Source organism: Physella acuta, unplaced genomic scaffold (assembly GCF_028476545.2).
Source record: "Physella acuta isolate Inbredline_101_S28 unplaced genomic scaffold, ASM2847654v3 ptg000061l, whole genome shotgun sequence".
Classification (NCBI taxonomy): domain Eukaryota; kingdom Metazoa; phylum Mollusca; class Gastropoda; family Physidae; genus Physella; species Physella acuta.
This window is the reverse complement of record NW_026731581.1, coordinates 830225-851557: the sequence shown is the minus strand read 5'-3', so window position 1 is coordinate 851557 and position 21333 is coordinate 830225. Positions and strand designations below refer to the sequence as shown.

The following is a 21333-nucleotide window of genomic DNA, read 5'->3' as shown; positions in this document are numbered from 1 at the left end:
ATCCATCCATCCAGAAATGACGAATTATTAAACGCAATTGCCAGTATGGAAATTGCGCTAAAAAGTACTGACTTTTTTTCATAAAAAACGTTTTAATAAACTTTTATGTAAAAATGCACTAAAAAGTAGAAAATAAATTATACACTACTATTTAAATAACTATAAAGAAAAGCGTGGGTCTCTTCCAAAATATTATAAAGGTATCCATTAGTGACCCACGCTTTTCTCTATAGTTATTTATCGCGCACTTCGCGGTGCCGCATGCGCTTCAAAATTGGCAGGCTCTTGCCTCGGGCCGAAAGAACACGGGAGCCGATGCCTATCGGCCACAAAGTCTAAGATAGGCGTCAAAACTGACCGCGACTGACCGGAGCCTTATGTGAGCTATATATCCAAAACAATTTCAAACGTAGGAACCCCTTCATAACCCCTGAGGCCGTAGACTGATCCTCGGGGGTAACAAAAAAACTATGATATCTTTGGGAAAAATCCCTAAAGGGCCTTAGAAGTGACGGGTCCGAATTTCCCTATATGAACATTGTAAATTTGGTGAAAAACGATGACTATTTGCAAAAGAGATTTTAGGGTACTTTGGCTCTGTACATCGGGCTAATTTTTTCCCCATTGACCTAGGTAAATGTTCGGCCTCATGGTTAAACTATCTGTCAGACTCTGCTCGCACGGCTAGCGCTAAAAAGTGGCCACGAAGAAAATTCTCCTTATATGAGCTATATATCGAACAAATATTTCACACTTATCAACCCTTTGAAAACTCTTGAGTATGCACATAGTCCCCAGGGGGACGAAAAAAATGGTGCTACCCGCAGGAAAACTAAGAAACACTGTTTTAACTGACCAGAGGCCATAATTCATTATATAAACATAGTACTGTTTTAGTAAAAAAAAATACAAACATCTGGACATACGCGGGAGACACTAAAAATAGACGTTATCTTCGGGAAAACTTCGAAAGGGCTTTAGAAGTGACCGGTTCGAATTCCCCATATAAACTGTTAATTTAGTGAAAAACGATGACTATTTGCAAAAAAGATTTAAGGGTAGGCCTACTTCGGCTCTGTACATCTGGCTCATTTTTACTATAGACCTGGATAACAGGATCTGCCTTTTGGATAAGCTACAGGTCAGCCTCTAATTGCACGGCGATGGGCTAAAAAGTGATTTGTGCAGATGCCGTATTTTCTTATATAGAATAAGCATAGCAATTTTTTGTGTGAAAAAAGTAAACAAAGACTACGTTATTCGGTCTATGCACAAGGGAGGTAACTTTCTAAAATATTTTGAAAAAATTATTGTATACTAATTTCAACAAGAACAAATAAAATGGCGAAGTATATAATTCATTTAAGCGAGTATTAAATTGTAAATTAAGGTATTAATCCTAATTAAATTGTAGAGTTTAATTTGTAAAGACCATGTAATATAATCTGTGGTTTATACCAGGGGTCTCCAAACTACGGCCCGCGAGGTCCTCTTATCCGGCCCGCGGAGATCTTTTTGTCCACGGAAAAAACGTTTGTTGGTGATGGCTGAGTAACTTCGCTCAGAAAAATTAAAGACATGCCTGGAAGAAACTGGCCCCCAAACTGAAATTTGATAGTTAATGCGGCCCTCGGACTGAAAAGTTTGGAGACCCCTGGTTTATACCATCAAGGAAGCCTCTGTAGTTCTTATTACCTTTTGAGTAATAAATAGCGAACATTCCATCATTTTCTCCAAATAATAAATTTACCGTCTAAACTGACCATCCCTAATTAATTAATCATTCACATTTTTAAAAGTTTTGTAAAATTCTCTGATTAGTCCGTCTGGACCTGGAGCTTTCTTTAGTTTTAGTCAGTCTATCGTCTTGGATATTACCTCTTTTGTAATTGGAGCGTTGATTTTGGTACAGTCTTAAAAATTTTATATTTTAATTTTCTGTTATCTAAAATTTATTTTAGAGCTTAGGGGAGACCACTCCCGGTTTATCTGAAATAGTACTCAAGTTATAGGCTTTTAAAAAAATTGAAAGCAGAAAAAGTTCCACTTCCGTTTATCGGAAATCGGTCAAACGTTGATACGGATGTACGGTTTTGATATAATACTTATATATGAAATTTCATCAACCTAGGTGTAACGGCACTCAAGTAATAGTGTTCACACACACACACACACACACACAGACATATGGACAAGATTGCAAAACTATGTTTTTCCGAGTCAGGGAGCTGTTAAAGTCGAGATTTGCAAAAATCTCGATTTTTTTGCACGCTTACGTGACTTTCTCTATACTTCATATATACGAGAAAATAAAAATGTTATATACTAGAAAGTTTAGGGAAATTCACTCCCATTTTTTAAAAGTGTATATAATAAATACAAAATGTATAGTATCTAGATAAATACTCACTTTTTGGATATATAATGAATAGAATATATAAATTAATAGATGTAAGTGACGTGCAGAGAGGGGGCGGAAGGGAGGGGCAGGTCCCGGGCATCCACATCAGGGGTGCATCCAACGGGGTAAAATTTTAAAAGTCTTCTTAGGTTTGTCTACCTAGGTAGTATTATCAATTGGCCGAATTCACCCAAATGTTTATATACAATCAACAAATGGCACTGATATAGTCATCGTAATGTCCGTGTCAGGGAGAAAGGGGCATCGGTGATGGGTAGTGGTATAATAGTCATTGATATTCCACTAATAATTGTATGCAGTCTTTCAATTTATAGAGCATCTTATAGGCCTACTTATTTAGGTATAGTATATGTAGGGGCATAATTTAGAGAATATATGCCCATAATCATTTTATACACTTATGGTCATCCATAGAGTATTAAAGCCCATGATTATAATTTATACAATGTAGGGGCATCTTTAATGTAATTATGCTTACATTGATAATAATATTTTTGAAGGGCATCCAAAAAGTAATTATGCCCGCATCAATTTTATATATGGTCAGGGCATCATTAAAGTAATTTTACTTGTATTCACGTTTGTATTTTTGAAGGACATCCTTATAGCAATTATGCCCATACTCGTTTTATATATTATCGTAGGATATTTATTATGCTTCTATTCATTGCATAATGTTTGTAGGGCATCCATACAATAATTATGCCCATATTCGTTTTGATGGACGTAACGGCATTCGTAGAGTGATAAAGAACCTAGCCTAATGTTTTTATTGTAATGATATCCTTTATAATATTCATGACCATATGGATTTTTAAAAAATATTGTAGGGATTAAATGCAAACTTTAAAGTCCGTACTGTTTTGATACACTGGACCGAGTTAACTTCATTATACAGTTGTCCTGAAGTCTCACACGTCTTAATTACCGGCATTCACGGCCGCCAGGGCGTACAGTCGAGAAACTCATAAATAAGATGTAGCTGGCTGTCATTTGGTTCAATCCTTCACTTTAGACACAAACATCTTATTGTAGTACGTGGACGCTCTATTAGCACGCCCAGAGATCCAGTAATGTAGTAGACTTTTTTGTTTGAGTTTTCCATCTCATAACCATAAATTTAAATGCACAGTCTGCGTGATCCTTTACCTCACCCCACCAACTTTCACCCACCCCAAAGCACCTACTGTCACCCACCCCTAAATTCCACCCTATCCAGCGTCCTTATTACATTTGAAAAACTTTTCTCTTGGACAGTGTTTTTTCCCCACATTTCGAGCTTAGTCCAAATATGTCAATGTTTTTCTATTTGTTTTAACTTTAATTACTCTAATGCTTGTTGTTATTGTAATTTGTCTAAAATCGTGTGCTTACTAACACTGTCTCTTTATTTAATACTAGAGTACCCGTCCCCGCGTGTTGCCGCGGAAATAAAAGAAAGTCTGATATATACGAAGGGTTTCACCAATGCGTTACCAATCCTTGTTTTCTAATACTGAGTTATTTAAATGTAAACATTGCCTGCGCTTGGATCATAATTATCGGGACACGGGTTTACCTACACTACCGCATGAAAAACTTGAATGTACATTAATCACTCAGCAAAATAATGACACAAATGAACAGGATTTTTTTTCTTTAACACGTAAAAAATATTTTAAGTGTTTTAAACATCATTTTGACGGATGCTATACGTTAGCGTTACTAATGGTTTATTATTAGATGCTCGATCTCAATTTCTGATTACGTCTAAAAACAGAAGCAAATGCACCATTCGCAAAGGGACCAAACTGGAATTTTTTTACAGACAAAAAAAAAACATCCCAGTTAATAATCTAACCTTGGTTAATTTTTCTGATTATTAATAAAAACGAACCACATGGTCGATCCTCAGCGGCCTATGTGAAACTGACATTTTTCGTTCGCAGCCAAATCGCACCCTACCAGGGCGCTGGCGGACACGCCTGATTCAATTTACTATGCGACTGTAACGCCCCATCTTATCCATTGTCTATCACACTGTTTAGGCCGAACGTTGTCGACATAGCGCTCACGGGAAAGACCGACCGCCAAATCGCATACTACCGGGGGCCGCCCGTGTGAAATTAAATCCGCCCCCCCCCCCAGAAACATCGAGAGTATTCATCAACTCCCTACAGTTTTATGGCACTCGGATGGACGATGTCGAACCGCACCCGACATTTTTTAATATATTGTGTATAGAGACTAATCGCATCCTCCCGGGGCGCCGCCCATGCGAAATTAAAAATAATTTTTTAGAAACCTCACCTGGAGTGTTCTAATCAGCTCCCCAAAGTTTGATGGCGATCGGTGTCAGACCGCAATCGATTTTTTTAACATACCGTATATTGAAAAACAAAAAAAATAAAAAAAATCGCGACCTGCCGGGGCGCCACCCCTGCGAATTTGAATGTATTTTTCTCGCAGAAAACTCACCTGGGGTGTTTTAATTAACTTTGGTGTTTGAAGGCGATCGGATGAACGGTGTCGAACCGCATCCTACTGTTATTTTTTTGTATACCGTATATAGAAAAAAATCGCACCCTTGCGAAATTTAAAAAAAAAAAGATTTTTTTTTACAGAAATCTCACCTGGAGTGTTCTAAGCCCCAAAGTTTTATGGTGATGGGATGATCGGTGTCAAACCGCAACCGACTTTTAATTTTATATCCGTATATTAAGAAAAATCGCACACTTCAGGTGCGCCGCCCTTGCGAAATTAAAAAGGATTTTTTTTTTACAAAACCCTTCCATGGAGTGTTCTAATAAACTCACCAAAGTTTGATGGCGATCGGATGAACGGTGTATAACCGCAATCGACTTTTATTTCTATACAATGTATATATAGAAAAAACAAATCGCGCCCTACCGGGGCGCCAGCCCCTGCGAATTTGAAATTTTATTTTTCGCAGAAACCTCCCCAGGAATATTCTCAACAACTTCCCAGAGTTTCACGGTGATGTGATGAAAGGTGTAGTAATGCATAAAAGATGCACACACACATAGACATACATTGCTATATCTATATCTATATAGATAGATAGATAGATAGATAGATAGATAGATAGATAGATAGATAGATAGATAGATAGATAGATAGATAGATAGATAGATAGATAGATAGATAGATAGATAGATAGATAGATAGATAGATAGATAGATAGATAGATAGATAGATAGATAGATAGATAGATAGATAGATAGATAGATAGATAGATAGATAGATAGATAGATAGATAGATAGATAGATAGATAGATAGATAGATAGATAGATAGATAGATAGATAGATAGATAGATAGATAGATAGATAGATAGATAGATAGATAGATAGATAGATAGATAGATAGATAGATAGATAGATAGATAGATAGATAGATAGATAGATAGATAGATAGATAGATAGATAGATAGATAGATAGATAGATAGATAGATAGATAGATAGATAGATAGATAGATAGATAGATAGATAGATAGATAGATAGATAGATAGATAGATAGATAGATAGATAGATAGATAGATAGATAGATAGATAGATAGATAGATAGATAGATAGATAGATAGATAGATAGATAGATAGATAGATAGATAGATAGATAGATAGATAGATAGATAGATAGATAGATAGATAGATAGATAGATAGATAGATAGATAGATAGATAGATAGATAGATAGATAGTAAACGCATCACTTTTATATTAACCACTGGTCATTGAACGAACAATTTAAACGACTTTATTGACTCAGAGCTATTTTTAAAAAAATGTTTTTTTTTATTGCATGTGATTACATATTCTTTAGTAACTTGTTAACCGGCCAAGAGTGATTCAACATTTTAGCAAACAGTTAATCACATTAAGTGAGAAGTTTTATCTTCGACGTAAATTATGAACAAAACATAATTATGGGAGGAGTGGGTGAAAAGTGACAGGGGCGAAAAGTCACAGCAAATTTTAGCATTGAAGAACACTTTTTCATTCCGTCATCGTGAAAATTATGGTTTTTAGTCGTTTAACCTGCTAGGAGTTCACTTCTTGTTTTAACTCACTGAATCGGAACTAAGTTCACAACCACATGTACTTGTTTTCATCGACAAAGTGTGAAAGTTAATCAACGGAATCCTGTAAATATGCTTGCATCTTTCATTATTTTTGTGTTTTCATTGTTTTTACTTCTGAGAAATTGATTTAAAGGTGTGGATCAAACTGTATGACAACCGCCTGCTGGGGCGAAATGTCACACTTTTCTTTGGCGTGACTTTTCACCCCGGTAATAAAAAAAAGAAGACTACTTGGGAAGAACATGCAAAATATTTTTTTTTTTTATTTCCATTTCCAAATGATTTATGTCATTATATTTCCCTAGCATTTTTTACAGTGAATCCTAATACATAAAAGCCCATATGCGCACTTCTCTCTGTCCACAATGTTTTTGGCAATGTCGTCAACATGTTCAGCGATATATGGAGAACTTAAAGATACGGACTTTTTTTTAAAAATAATATGGTGGACGTTATAAATGTATAAAATAAATTTTCTTTAAAGAGGGAAAATAAAAATAAAAGCATATTGCAATAGAGAAACAAATTTCTAACATAAGCGTTTATTGTCGTGACAAGAACGCATTAACAATGACGTCACATGTCAGATGTTTACACTAAAGAAAGAACACATAACTAATGGCGTCATCTATGTAAATCTCTGTTGGCTTAGGTATGGTATTGGCTAATTTGGGATAAAATTATATTTGAAATAATATGGCGTATTCGCGTAACTTATGTTTCTGACGCGGAATCTCTATGTAAACTACACCACTAATTTTATATCTGTTCGGAACTTCCCAAATAGGTGAGTTGATAGTGTAATAGTTACAATGCGGGTGGTACGGGTTCGAGGCACATCACGTAAATGTTAATTTAATATAAATTCACTAAAGGAATTTGGATGTGATGTATTCCCAACAGTATGTATAGCATATAGGATACTTCTCACAATTGCATTTTCAATCGCTAGTTGTGAAAAGTTTCCTTCCTAAACTTAAATCAATTAAAACACATCCAAGGTCCTCAATGTAAAAAATCTAGCTTTGATAAGTATCGAAAAAGAATTTTTAACATATGATGTCAAGCAGGAGGTGGTGAAGATATTTTCTGAAAGAAGGGCACACCTGGGGAACCGCAACTAAAAATTATTGAACTGTATTATTTTCTTTATATACTATTCAAACTATTCTATTCAATTTGTACTAATTTATATATATATATATATATATATATATATATATATATATATATATATATATATATATATATATATATATATATATATATATATATATATATATGGGAGTCGGACGTTTTCCCTTAAGACACTTGCCCGAAGGCCGATTTCTCGAATAGACACTTGTCCGAATACGACAAATGCCCGAATGGGACAAATACCCGATTGGGTACTTGCCCGTATGCCACAAATGCCCGTAAGCCACTTGACCGAATGACCATAATATGATTTGTGTTCACGATTACAATACTTCCTCTATACTCTGTATGCGAGAAAGTACTAAACCGGGAGTGATCTCCCCTAAACTTTCTCGAATATTTTATATAACTCTACGGTGGATGGCAACTGGGGAAATAGACATGATTTTTAATCCATTTTTTACTTACTTCAACTTCTTAAAATGGAATAGAATCTCGTAAAAAAAGAAAAGAATTGCGCACCAACTGAATGGCAAACAATATGTGTATAATAGCGCGGAATATTATTAGTACCCTATAAATCCATTTTCGTATTCTGAGAAATCGGATACAGCGTAAATTACTACTTCCGGTCAACGGAAATTAATAAAATGTTCGAGAGAAATCGCTGAAAAGTTGATACTGAACTACACATTTGATATAAATTACATCAACCTAGCTGTAACGGTACTCAAATTCACAGACACAGACAGACATACGGACAAAATTTTAAAACTATTTTTTTTTCCGACTCAGGGAGGTGTAAAACGTCGAGATTTTTTTTTCTACACTTCGTATACGAGAAAGTAAAAATTCTGAAAATGCAACCTGCGAAAATTTATATAATTATATGGTTCCATTGGTAAAAAAAAAATTAAAAATGTGCATAAGCTCTTACCTTTCAGGAACGTTACCACCAGCACTTCCCTGTTATAAAAAAAAATTGTAAATATTCAAATATGTAAATATGAAAATACAGAGATATTTTAAATATGCATATAAGTAATGGCTTTTCCATTTAGGGACAGCATTCAGATTTAAACGTTTATATTATATTATCTAACTAATATATACATCTCAAATGGACTCATTATGTGGCGAGCGGACGTTTGTGGTCTGTGGATGACATGCATGTAGTAAAAAATTCGACTTAGTCGCCATTGTGTATTATTTTTTAAATTGTTCATCTATATACTACTAAAAGTCAAGTTTGTTTACATGTTTGAATATTTATTTGTTTTTTTGTTTGTTTTTTTGTTTGTTTTTTTGTTTGTTTTTTTGTTTGCCTGATCGACTATTGCTCATGGTTGCACTCATCGTGGAAAGCTGTAAAATAGTATGTAGGTAGAGAAAAATTTTTGTTTTAAGACAGACTGTTAATCACACATTTATTTAAAGACGTTAATTAATTTATTGATTTATTCATACGCAGAGTAACCCATTTTTTTTAAAAAGTTTAGATCGACCACTACACTCGGCGGGACCGTGACGTCACAGTTTTTTGTTTACTCTTTAGTACAATAAAATGGCGGCGTCTATCGAAGAAAATTGTGTTCCCATTCAAAAGTTTAACGCGTTCTAAATCTAATTTTCTGTCGGTCATAACTTTAACAATACGTCCGTTTGCTGTATTTATTACGTTCCAACACTTATATCAATTTTCAACTGTCTTTTTTCATTTAGTTTTACAATAAATTTCTCTAGATCTAAAGATCAGCTGTCGAAGGAAAGTTATGAATCTAGCCTAGATCTAGATCTAGGTCACTAGACTCAATGTAAATTCTAGATCTAGACTTAATGTAAATTCTACATCTAGAATCTATTTCAGGCCTTAATACATCTAGAATCTATTTCAGGCCTTAATTATTTTATATAAATCTTTGTTTGGCTAATTTAAGATAAAATTTAATTTGAAAGTTACTAGATTCTACTACTAGACTTAGATCTAGATCTATCGCGGAGACTCAAAAGTATAGTATAAAAATTCATTTGTGACGTCACGAGTAAATAGCTAAGTTTGTAGTCCGCTCTCATGCGGGTGGTACAGGTTCTAGACCAATATGTCAATGATATTTTTTTTCAATTTTTTTTTTTTTAGATGTGAATGATAAAGTTGCCTATCTGAACTTGGCAGGATACAGGGCAGGTGAAGTAGAGTTCATCTGTTTCTTTGTCCTAAGCATATGAAAGGATAGTGTGGTCAGAGACATGCTCGGCTGGAATCGTTTTTTAAACGATAAAAACATGTTGTCTGAGACTTGGCGGGACACTGGGCAGGTGAAGTAGAGTTGAGTAGGTCACATGTGACGTCAGTATATGAAGGGATAGTCCGAAATCGGTGTTTTCGGTGTTTTTAAAAGATAAGAAACATATTTTTGAATGTGGGGTCTGTTTTTGTGACGATAAGTGACACTGCGTAGCGAGGAGGGGGGGGGGGGCGGGAGGGGGGGGGGAAGGGGAGGCGGGGGGAGGGAAAGGGGGGGCGAGGGGACATATGTTGGGGGGGTTGAAAATCGAAATCTTGGGGGGGGGGGTGTTAAAATCGAAAAGTTTGTCCCCGGGCGCCGGGAAGGGTCGCTATGCCTCTGAGTGACAGACGTGATGTTTTTTGATGGATGACCCCCGAAACCCACAGTTATCCAACGGATGACGGGTATTCTAGTTTTACTACTAAAATCTAAATTGGCGATTAAAACACTCAACATTTATCATTTTCGAATCAATTTACATTTTCAACTTATCATCTTGATTGACGTAATGTGCGAAGAACTAAATGTAACTAAATGTATTACCCTTTACAAATGTAGCAATTTTATTTGTAAGAAGTATATTAATTACGTCAATTTGTACCAATTACTTCTCTTGATATATGAATTACAAAAATTAAAGGCAGAATATTATTATTTTTTTTTAGTATGTTTTGATGTTGAAATACTACCTTTTATTTATTTTATACACTGAATGTACTGTTTACTAATTATTACTTTTGTTTGTTTAGAAGCCGCTCCTAAATGTCTTCATTGTTTTTGTTTATGTTTCCCTTTGCGTTATTATATGCGTTTGTGTTTGTATGTGTTTGCGTTAGTATTTGCTTTTGTATTGCGTTTGTGTTTGCCTAATATATATATATATATATATATATATATATATATATATATATATATATATATATATATATATATATATATATATATATAAATATATATATATATATATATATATATATATATATATATATATATATATATATATATATATATATATAGATATAGATATAGATATATATATATTATATATATATATATATACAACTAATAAACGAAAAGTTTGTATATTTGTTTCTTTTTATTTGTATGTTTGAGATATATGTATTTTAAGAAACACCCCTTTATTATAAAAATTCAGAATAAATACTTTTTTTTCACAAACATTAAAAACTTTCACAGGGATTTATAGTGACTTAGAAATATTAGCAATTTATCGAAATGAAACGCAACTTATACCGAAATACTAGATTTAAGGACAAACCAGAATTAATTAGTTAAAAAGAAAACAAGTATAAAAACACAATAAACAATTGATTTCTTTATTAAACTATTTTATTCCTTAAATATTTAATATAAGTCTTTGCTTTTTAGCTTCACATATAAATTAATTCGAGAATACAATGAATTTTTCTAGAGCTAGCAATAAAATAGATCAATGGTGATATGCTCCTTATAAAAATCACCCGATTCCTGGTTTGTTTAAAATACCATTTATATGACCCTATTAATTAAAAAATAATCATTTTTTCACAATTTACAAGCTCTCTATGAAACGTTTATTATCGGTCATCATATTAGTAGTATATCAGGTCCCTTTTGATTAGTATGGCGGAGCAGGAGCAGGAGGCGCAAAGGATATGTAGTAAAATACTCCGCCACCTGGCGGAGGGTGAAGGAGCCGCAGGGACAATGACATTTAGTAAAATACTCCTCCACCTAGCGGAGGGTGGCGGAGCAGTTGGGTGAGGGTGAGGAGGCGCAGGGACAATGGGATATAGTAAAATACTCCGCCACCTGGTGGTAGCGGGGGAGGTGGCGGAGGAGGTGGGTGAGGGCGAAGGAGGAGTAGGTCAGTAGGTCAGGTGAGAGGGTGACCTAGTTACGTAATAACCACCGGGTGACCTAGTTACGTAATAACCACCGGCTTAGTGACATAGTAACGTAATTTGTTTATTTGTTCGTTTTTAATGAGTCTTTTATTTGAATTTTTTAATTAGTTTAATTTTTAATTTTCAATTTTTAAATATTTTTAAATTTTTGATTTTTTAATTTTTAATTTTTTTTACCTTTTTATTTTTAATTTTTCACTTTTTAAATTTCTAATTTTTAATTTTAATTTTTTAATTTTTAATTTTAATTTTTATATTTTATTTTTAACTATAATTTGTTGGTTTTAATTAATTTTTTATTTGTTTGTTTATTTGCTATTTATTTGTTTTTATTTGTTATTTTATTTGATTAAGTGATTTGATAGAATGATATGTATGCTAAAGTCATATCATATTTAGTCTTACGTCATTATTTTGGTGAAATTTAAATGTAGACTTTTTAAACGGTGTGTCATTTGACACGACGTACTATAACGTTGTTGTTTTTTAAATTTAAAGCAAATTTTTACTAAGGTGATCAAAAATTAAGATGACAATGCAAGATATAGAAAATAAAATAAATTGAGTGGTAAAAATAAAAAAATTGTTATTAGACGAATTGTATTATGTATAAGTAAACCTTCTTAAATTAAAGAAGTTCAAGTCAAAAAGAAGTTTGATGAAATCTGTAATACTAAAGCGAACATGGGAAGGTAATCTGCTGCAAGACTAAGATATATATTCCTCTTCCTTCTAGTTTCATTTAGCGAACAGTGTATGTACTAATTTAGTGTGTATGTAATTGGCTTTGTGTTTGTTTTAGCCCCTAAGTTCAGTTTGTTAAACTCTCCGTGGCAGTTGATAACGTTATAATTGATACGACCTATGCTCAAGTAGTCAAAGTAAATTACACGATGTTGCGTTTTGTTTATCGGTCTACCTTGACTTTTAAGATATTTGGCCGATAGAGAGGATAGCTCTGACCGAAAAACTTAGAATAAAAAATCTTTGGACAAAAATCACCAAGTGTGAACGAAAACAAAATTAAAAAAACCTTACTAAAAGAAAAGATTGTATCGTATTAAAAATGTTTAAAACAAGTTTCGCCGATAGCACTCATGTAGAAAGCTTGACTTTTTTGGTTGAGGTCTGTAAGCATAGTTAAACATCACCGTGTTTTCAAATATCTCGATACAAACCACCTTCTCTCCCCTCTTACTTAGTAATCGCCTCCTCTACCCTTTGTTTACAACACGCTAAAAAGAAAAATATCCCGCCCCTCTGCTTGAGACATAAAATACAAAAGCGTATTGTGCCTTGTCGTCACAGAAAACAAAAGGGATGTGTCTTAATGTTGTTAATCATTGTCATCCTAAATTATTTTTTAACTTGTTAAAGAAATTGAATGTTTAGTTACGCATTCTGACGAGAATTTTTTTCACAAGGGACGTTACTCGTGGCTGTAAACAAGACTGTTCTAATTTTAGAACAGTTGTCTTTCCTCTCGTTTCTCTATTAGGGAAGACACGTGAGCAAGACACGCGACACGTATTTTTAAATGTAAACAAGAGCGCACGGGAAGCACACTTAAAATAAACTCAGCTGCGAAAATGACAACGGAATGGTGACACTTTTTGGAAAACACTCTTTAACGTAAATAAAATAAGGGTCGCTTTTGTTGTCACCATGATAATGTATACCTATGAGTTCTCTCCGCCTTTACCGACCTAGTATGAATTTCCACTCCAAAATTACCAATGGTTATTTCTTTATGGTTGTGAAAGAAGGTTGTATTACTCTCCTTGTAAACTAATCAATACCCTTTACATGTATTTACGTTAGGGAAAGTAAACTCGGTTGAATAAAAAAAGTATTTAAATATATAGAGTTATAGAACCTTAAAGTTAACAGCGGATGAAAAAATAATAAAAATAAAAACACAATGAAAACGTCGTGATTAGAATATAGTCTAACTTATGGAAATAAATAAAAGTGTATGAAACCAACAAACAAGTAGGGCCTATTGAAGATTCTTCTAATAATCTATAAGCAGTACAAATGGTATAACCAAAAACAAAATTTTTATGTAAATAAAATAAATGTACCTACAAAATACTGTATCTAACACTTGTTGTCAGGTGTATCGATCGACTCAACCATAGTTGCAAAGTTAATTATAGATTTAATGAGATAGCTGGTCATTGCAGAACAGATGTCGCGCTAAGTATAGATGTAATGATATAGGTAACCACATAAAGAACAACTGGCGCGGTTCACCCGCACGTTTTTTCAACACGAATTGTTGTTATGACCTATTGAAAACTCTAAATTTGTTAAATATTTTATTTCAATGAGTATATTAAAAATACATTTTTAAAAATAAAAATAATTTGTATCGTTTTAAAATACTTCGGTATTTTAAAATTAAACAAAATAATAAAAAACAAAGTAATTAAAATCAAACTAATTAAAAAACGAACGAAAAAATGAACCACTGATATTATGTGAGTTTATATTTTATACACAAAGTAAATTTTGCTGACTAATGTGAAAAATTGTGAATGTTAAGCACGGTCCTGGTATTCAGTTAAAAACTAACGACTTGCTCTGAACTTCGCGAAAAAGCAATTACTTTACCCGACAAAGACATTCAACCTTCCCTTCGTGTAAGACGAACGAAATTCCAGGGTCATAAATCACCTCAGCTCCGCATACCTGAGAAGGTGCTCACGTGCCAATGCACCGTAGGAACCCTTACCTTCGGCGATAAATTATGGCCGGCAGTCAAGCCGACTGGGAAAAATCCGTTAATCAACGCGCGTTACTTGTCAATCGGGCAACCGGCGAAAAAAACCATTAATCACCGGGCAGTACATGTCAAACGGGCAACCCGGGGAAAATGTTGAGCGACTCAAAGTTATTTATAAATTTGGTGTTTCTGTTAATGGATTTGACCCCAGGTATACTGGTATATACAAAGAAATCCTATTTTTGTACACGATTGTCAGAAAAAAAAAAAAACAAATAAAAACAAATAAATAACAAATAAACAAACAAATAAAAAAGTAATTAAAACCAACAAATTAAAGTTAAAAATAAAATTAAAAAATTAAAATTTAAAAAATTAAAAATTAAAAAATTAAAATTAAAAATTAATTTTTTTAAACATCTAAATTAAAATTAAAATTAAATAATTAAAAAAAAAAATTAAAATTAAAAATTAAAAAATTAAAAATTAAAAAAATTAAAACATTAAAAATTTAAATAATTAAATTAAAAAAATAAAAATTAAACTAATTAAAAAATTCAAATAAAAAACTCATTAAAAACGAACAAATAAACAAATTACGTAACTATGTCACAAAGCCGGTGGTTATTACGTAACTAGGCCCCCGGTGGTCATTACGTCACAAGGTCACCCTCTCACCTGACCTACTGACCTACTCCTCCTTCACCCTCCTCCTCTGCCACCCTCCGCCACCACTATATCTCATTGTCCCTGCACCTCCTCACCCTCACCCACCTATCTCATTGTCCCTGCGACTGCACCTCCTGCTCCGCCTTCACCCAGGTGGGTGAGTATTTTACTAAATGTCATTGTCCCTGCGGCTCCTTCACCCTCCGCCATGTGGCGGATTATTTTACTACATATCCTTTGCGACTCTTGCTCCGCCATACTAATCAAAAGGGACCTGATATTTTACTCATATTGTATTTGGCATCATTGGTAAGCTACATTTCTCGTGTTTTTGATAAGTGTATTTTCAATAATCTCGGAAACACTCAAAACTTACAATCGGCTTTACAAATTACACAGACATGGTATTTTTGTGACCTACTTTTCGTTACCTTTTGCTGTTTTTCTCAGTTCGCACTTTTTTAACACTAAAAAGCCACTACGTTTTTTTTTATTTATTAAACAATTTTCAGTATTTGTTCTTCATGCAGATATAAAACTTTTTTCACCACGGAATTGTGATGGCTTTCATAGAAAAAAAAGTTTATAATAAATAATATGCAAATTTTGAAACTTTTGAATACTAAAAGGGTATTATTTTTCAGACCTTGTAGAATTCTGTTCAGTAGCTCTTTCGGAAAAGTTGTCGTGACACAATTTCTAATAGATACTGAAATATAAGCCGTTTAAATTTTACTGTTATAAATCCATCAATAGTAACGCCTTAGCCTATTTAAAAGTACCGAAAAATTGAAAATGGCGTTTTTTTCGGGTTTCCATGACAACCAAAAATGTTTTCAACCCTTTTTTGCTGTTTAATACTTACTTTCATGTGCCAAACGTGGTAAAATTATTCAAAGGGCTTTAGATCTTAAATTGTAAAAAACAGAAAAAAAACAGAGCATATCCCATTAAGCCATTTTTCGCCTGTCCGTAGATTCTATGTAGATTACCGAGTACCATAAAACTTTGGGAAGTTTATAAGAATACTCCCCATAAGGTTTCTGCAGGGAAAAAATTATTCTTATTTACGGCAACTGGGAGGGTGAAATTTTTGTCAATACACTGTTTGGCGTCCAGAGATCCGGAACAAGTGGTTTCCGTTAATCGGGCGTCCTGCTTAGCGGGTAATACTATATTCAACGGTAAAACTGCAGCAGACGCAGCCGCCGGCGCCCCAGTGATTACGCCAACACTCGTTTTAAAAAAAACTATATACTAAAGACACGATGGGCAACAAAAATCGTTGACTATATCGAATCAAGCGCGTCAGGTGGTTATTTGTTGCCCACCCGTGAGCACTATGGTGCCTACGTTAATTTTAAACAGAGCGATAGGTTATGGATACAATGGGTTGCTGTAGTCGCTCACTTAATCAAATCAGCCGCGTTCGCCAGCGCCCTGCGGGGTGCTATTTTGCTCCCTCGGGGCTTTCCAATGAGCGCTATGTTGCATACGTTTGTTTTAAAGAATGTGACTGAATATGGATAAAATGTGGTATTCGAGTCGTTCACTAAATCTAAATTAAATCAGGCGCGTCCCCAAAGCCCCAAAACTACTATCGCAAAAGAAACCTATCCTCGTAGGAACATGCAAAGTCAGAACACTATGGGAAGCAGGGAGGTGTGCACAGGCAGTGAAAGAAATGCAACAGTATCATCTTACAGTGCTCGGCCTGTGCGAAAAAGGATGGAACACCCTTGGAGAGAAAATTCCAGACGGGAGAAACACTGCTATACTCGAGAAAATAAAATGAGGACGACCCACAAGGGGCAGGCGTAGCCTTGCTATTGACAAAACAAGCAACAAAAAGCCTGATGGAATGGGAAACTGTGTCTGATCGAATAATTAAAGCTAGATTTGAATCCAGGTTTCAAAATACCTCCATTATCATGTGCTACTCTCCTACGAACAACGCAAACGAGGAAGAAAAAAGATCTCTTCTACGGAGAGCTTCAGTCTGTGGTTGATAAGGATTCCCAAGCGCGACATGCTGATCCTCATGGGTGATTTAAATGTCAAAGTAGGCAGAGATAACAGAGGCAGGGAAATGGAGATGGGAACCAATGAGAAATGAATGAGAATGGTGAACTCTTCACAGACTTTTGTGCCTCAAATGAGCTTTTTATCGGCGGTACACTTTTCCCCCCACCGAAATTGCCATAAAGCCACCTGGATATCACCAGATCATCATACCGAAAACCAGATTGATCATGTCGCGGTACGGCGTCGTTGGAGGGCCTCACTGCAGGATGTGAAAACAAAGCGAGGAGCCGACATAGGATTCGATCACCACCTGGTTGTTGCTAAACTTAGGATGAAGCTTAAAGACGAAGAGGAGGCAACATAAAATTGATTCACGAAGAAGATTTTTTGTAAGTAAACTTAAGACACAAGATAACAGGACACATTTTCAGGTCACCCTAAAGAATCGGTTTGAAGTCCTAAAGACAAGAAAAAGATTTTGATTCAGTTGAACACACCTGGGAAATATTTAAGCAAGCCACTATCAAAGCCTGCGAAGAGGCTCCAGGAAGACAAGCGCCCAACAAGAAGCCCTGTATCTCAGATGATACATGGCAGATGGTGGAAGAAAGATAGAGCCTAAAGAGCGAACTAAATCAAGCAAAAACATGGCAGCAGAAACAAGCAGCCTCTCGATATAACGAAAAGGCTAAAGAGGCGAAAAGGAAACTAAGAAATGACAAGAGATTGTTTATAAATGAAATGGCAGAACAGGCCGAAACAGCTGCCAGTAAGGGAGATCTCAAAACGGTCTATGCCACAATCAAAACTTTGAGTGGGAGGAAAATTAATCACAACAGGCCAGTGAGGAGCAACAATTGCAAACTTCTAACGTCAATTGAAGAACAACTGGCACGATGGAGAGAACAGGAAATACTAAACAGCCCATCACCACAAGATCCACCAGACCTGGAGCCAGGGGAACCCCTAAACATCAATACCGAGGAAATCACCAGACAAGAAAATCTTAAATAGTTTGAAGAGCGGCAAGGCATCAGGACCAGATAATATCCCAGCAGAGGCATTAAAGCAAGTCGGAGAAGAAGTAGTAAATCGACTTCATACATTACTTAACTTGGTCTGGAACACAAGACAGATCCCAACCGACTGAAAGAGGAGCCTCCTTGTGAAGTTGCATAAGAAAAGTGACTTATCTCAGTGTGGAAAATGGAGGGGTATTGCCTTTTTGTCCATCCTAAGTAAAGTCCTTACCAGAGTAATTTTGGACAGAATGAAAGAGGTGGTTGACCTTGCGCTAAGAGAGGAACAAGCAGGGTTTAGGAAAGAAAGATCTTGTACAGATAAGATTGCCACTCATAGAATTATTGTAGAACAGACGATAGAATGGCAAGCCCCACTTTACATCTGCTTTGTTGACTCTGAGAAGGCATTTGATAGTGTAGATAGGCAAACAATATGGAATCTGTTGAGACACTTTGGAGTACCTGCTAAGTTAGTGGAAATCCAGGAATGGATTTTCATGCCAAGTTAGCCATGCTGGGAAACTGTCTAAAGAGTTCCAGGTCAACACAGGTGTGAGACAAGGATGTCTGCTGTCACCCCCGCCTCTTCTTGGTGGTACTCAATTGGGTGACACACACAGCCTATGCCAGTTCTGAAAAAGATATACAGTGGGCACTCACAGGAAAACTGGAGGATCTAGAGTTTGCAGATGATCTTGCCTTACTCTCGCACAGGCTACAAGACATGCAGGAAAAAGTTGATGCATTAAGAGCCATCTCCCAGCGCGTAGGTATCAAGATCAACAAAGAAAAGACAGAAGTGATGAGAATTAACAATAACCAGGAGGCCCCAGTGACAATAGAAGGAAGACAGGTAAATGATGTGGAAGAGTTTGTCTACCTTGGCAGCAAGATCAGCAAAACGGGAGGCACAGAGGAGGACGTACGTTCTGCGACCCATATGGAAAAGTTCTGCCATCTCCATTACCACAAAAATTAGGATATTTAACTCAAATGTCAAGGCAGTTCTGCTGAATCGAGCAGAGACATGTATAGTCTCCAAAGCAAGCACAGCAAAGATACAGACCTTCATGAACAGATGCCTTAGACAGATATTGAAATTGAGATGGCCGGACTAAGTGCCGAACATAGAATTATGGAGAAAAGCAAGACAGGAGCCTATGGCTGTGCAAATATGAAGGAGGAAGTGGCGCTGGGTGGGACACGCTACGAAATGCTCACCCAAATATTACACGCCAAGCGCTTGAGAAAAACCGCCAGGAAAAGCGGAAGAGAGGGCGCCCAAGACAGAACTGGAGGCGGAGTCTTCTTGAAGAACTGAAGCCAACTGGGATGTCCTGGGAGACTGCAAAATTAATAGCTGGGGATCGGATGAAATGGAAGGAAATGGTAGAGGTCCTGTGTTCCAAAAGGAGCAGAGAGGACTAAGTCATGGCAAGTCTATAATATTGACACTGTGGCACACGACATTCGTTGATAAAATCGAGCCAAGGGCTGTACACGGCAGCCCCGAGGTAGAATTACCAGGGGCTCCGGAGAGCGCCCTTCTACATCCCTGACACCTAGGCGGTTGCCGAAATGTGTTCTATTTTACTAGTACTTAGAGTGATTACGTACACTCAAGGCTTTCATACACCAAGCCCTGGGGGATACTTGGCGGTAGTGTAGGCATAGTCCAGCCCCGAGAAATTTGATCCAAGAAATGTAGCCAAGGCATTGTTTACATTTAAATAACTTGAATTTTAGAAACAAGGTCACGCATGTAAGAATAAAGGGTTGGTAACGGATGGATGAAACCCTCTTAAATTATTTTGTCAGACTTTCTTCTAGCTCGCAACAACGCGCGGGGATGAGCACGATATTGTGTGTTTATATATATATATACATATATATATATATATATATATATATATATATATATATATATATATATATATATACATATATATATATATATATATATATATATATATATATATATACATATATATATATATATATATATATATATATATATATATATATATATATATATATATATATATATATATATATATATATATATATATATATATATAAAGCTCAATTCTGTATGTAACATGTAATAAGTTTGTTTGTCGTGGACATACTTTGATGGATTTAAGTGTTAGATTATTATCGAGCTCATAGTCTAAATTTATGAGTTAAACACAATTTTTAAAAAATTTCATCTTTTACAAAAATTCTAATTAAGTCTGAAAATTATTTATATTTAGTCCGTTATGACTTACTTCTCTTTGATAAATTAGTAAAACACAATTACTTCCCTTTACAAAACATTGCATTAGTGGAAAAGAATTTACTTTTTATTACTTTGTTTTGGTGTTGGGAAAAAAATAATTACATAATTAGCTGGGATTGATCAAGTGCAAATGTTGTAGGTATTTTACGGTTAAGCTTGGAGTATTATAATTGTTCATTAAACTGAAACAGGTGCGTCCGCCGGCGCCCCACCAGGGTTCAATTTGGCGCTCTGGGCTATCCTGTGAGCGTTATGGTGCATAATTTCGCTTTAAACAGTGCGATAGAGTATGGATAAGAAAGGTTACTATAGTCTTTAAGTGAATCGAATCCGGACGTCCTCTGGTGCCCAGACAGGGTGCTATTTGGGGCCCCGGGCCTCCCGTGTTCGGTTTGGCACCTACGTTCGTTTAAGTGAGTGCAAAAGACTATGAATAAGTTGGTGTACTATAGTCGTTTATTAAGCTGAAACAGGCGATTCCGCCCCGGGCTAGACTGTGAGCACTTTGCGTTTATGTACGCGTTAGTGTTTTCATTGTGTTTAGGTTGGGTTTGCGTTAGTGGTTGCGTTTTGGTTCGTTTTTGTTCTTTCTTTTTTCGTTTTCGTTTGTGTTTTTTCTTTGGGTTTGTGTTTGTATTTGTGTTTGTGGTTGGTTTTGCGTTTGGATTAATAAATTTGGTTTGTTTTCGTTTGCTTTTTCATTTGTGTTTTTTTCTTTGGGTTTGTGTTTGTGGTTGATTTTGTGCGTTTGGATTTGGTTTGTTTTCGTTTGC

General features: G+C 35.3%; 1 protein-coding gene across 2 annotated transcripts in view; it reads right to left on the bottom strand.

Moving 5' to 3' along the window:
* Nucleotides 1-21333, bottom strand: part of LOC131949346 (uncharacterized) — a 79620-nt gene that overhangs the window by 21029 nt on the left and 37258 nt on the right. For both annotated transcript variants that reach the window (XM_059311204.1, XM_059311211.1), the window contains exon 4: nucleotides 8578-8606. In XM_059311204.1, the coding sequence (XP_059167187.1) occupies nucleotides 8578-8606 (29 nt within the window). The remainder of the gene's footprint in view (nucleotides 1-8577; nucleotides 8607-21333) is intronic.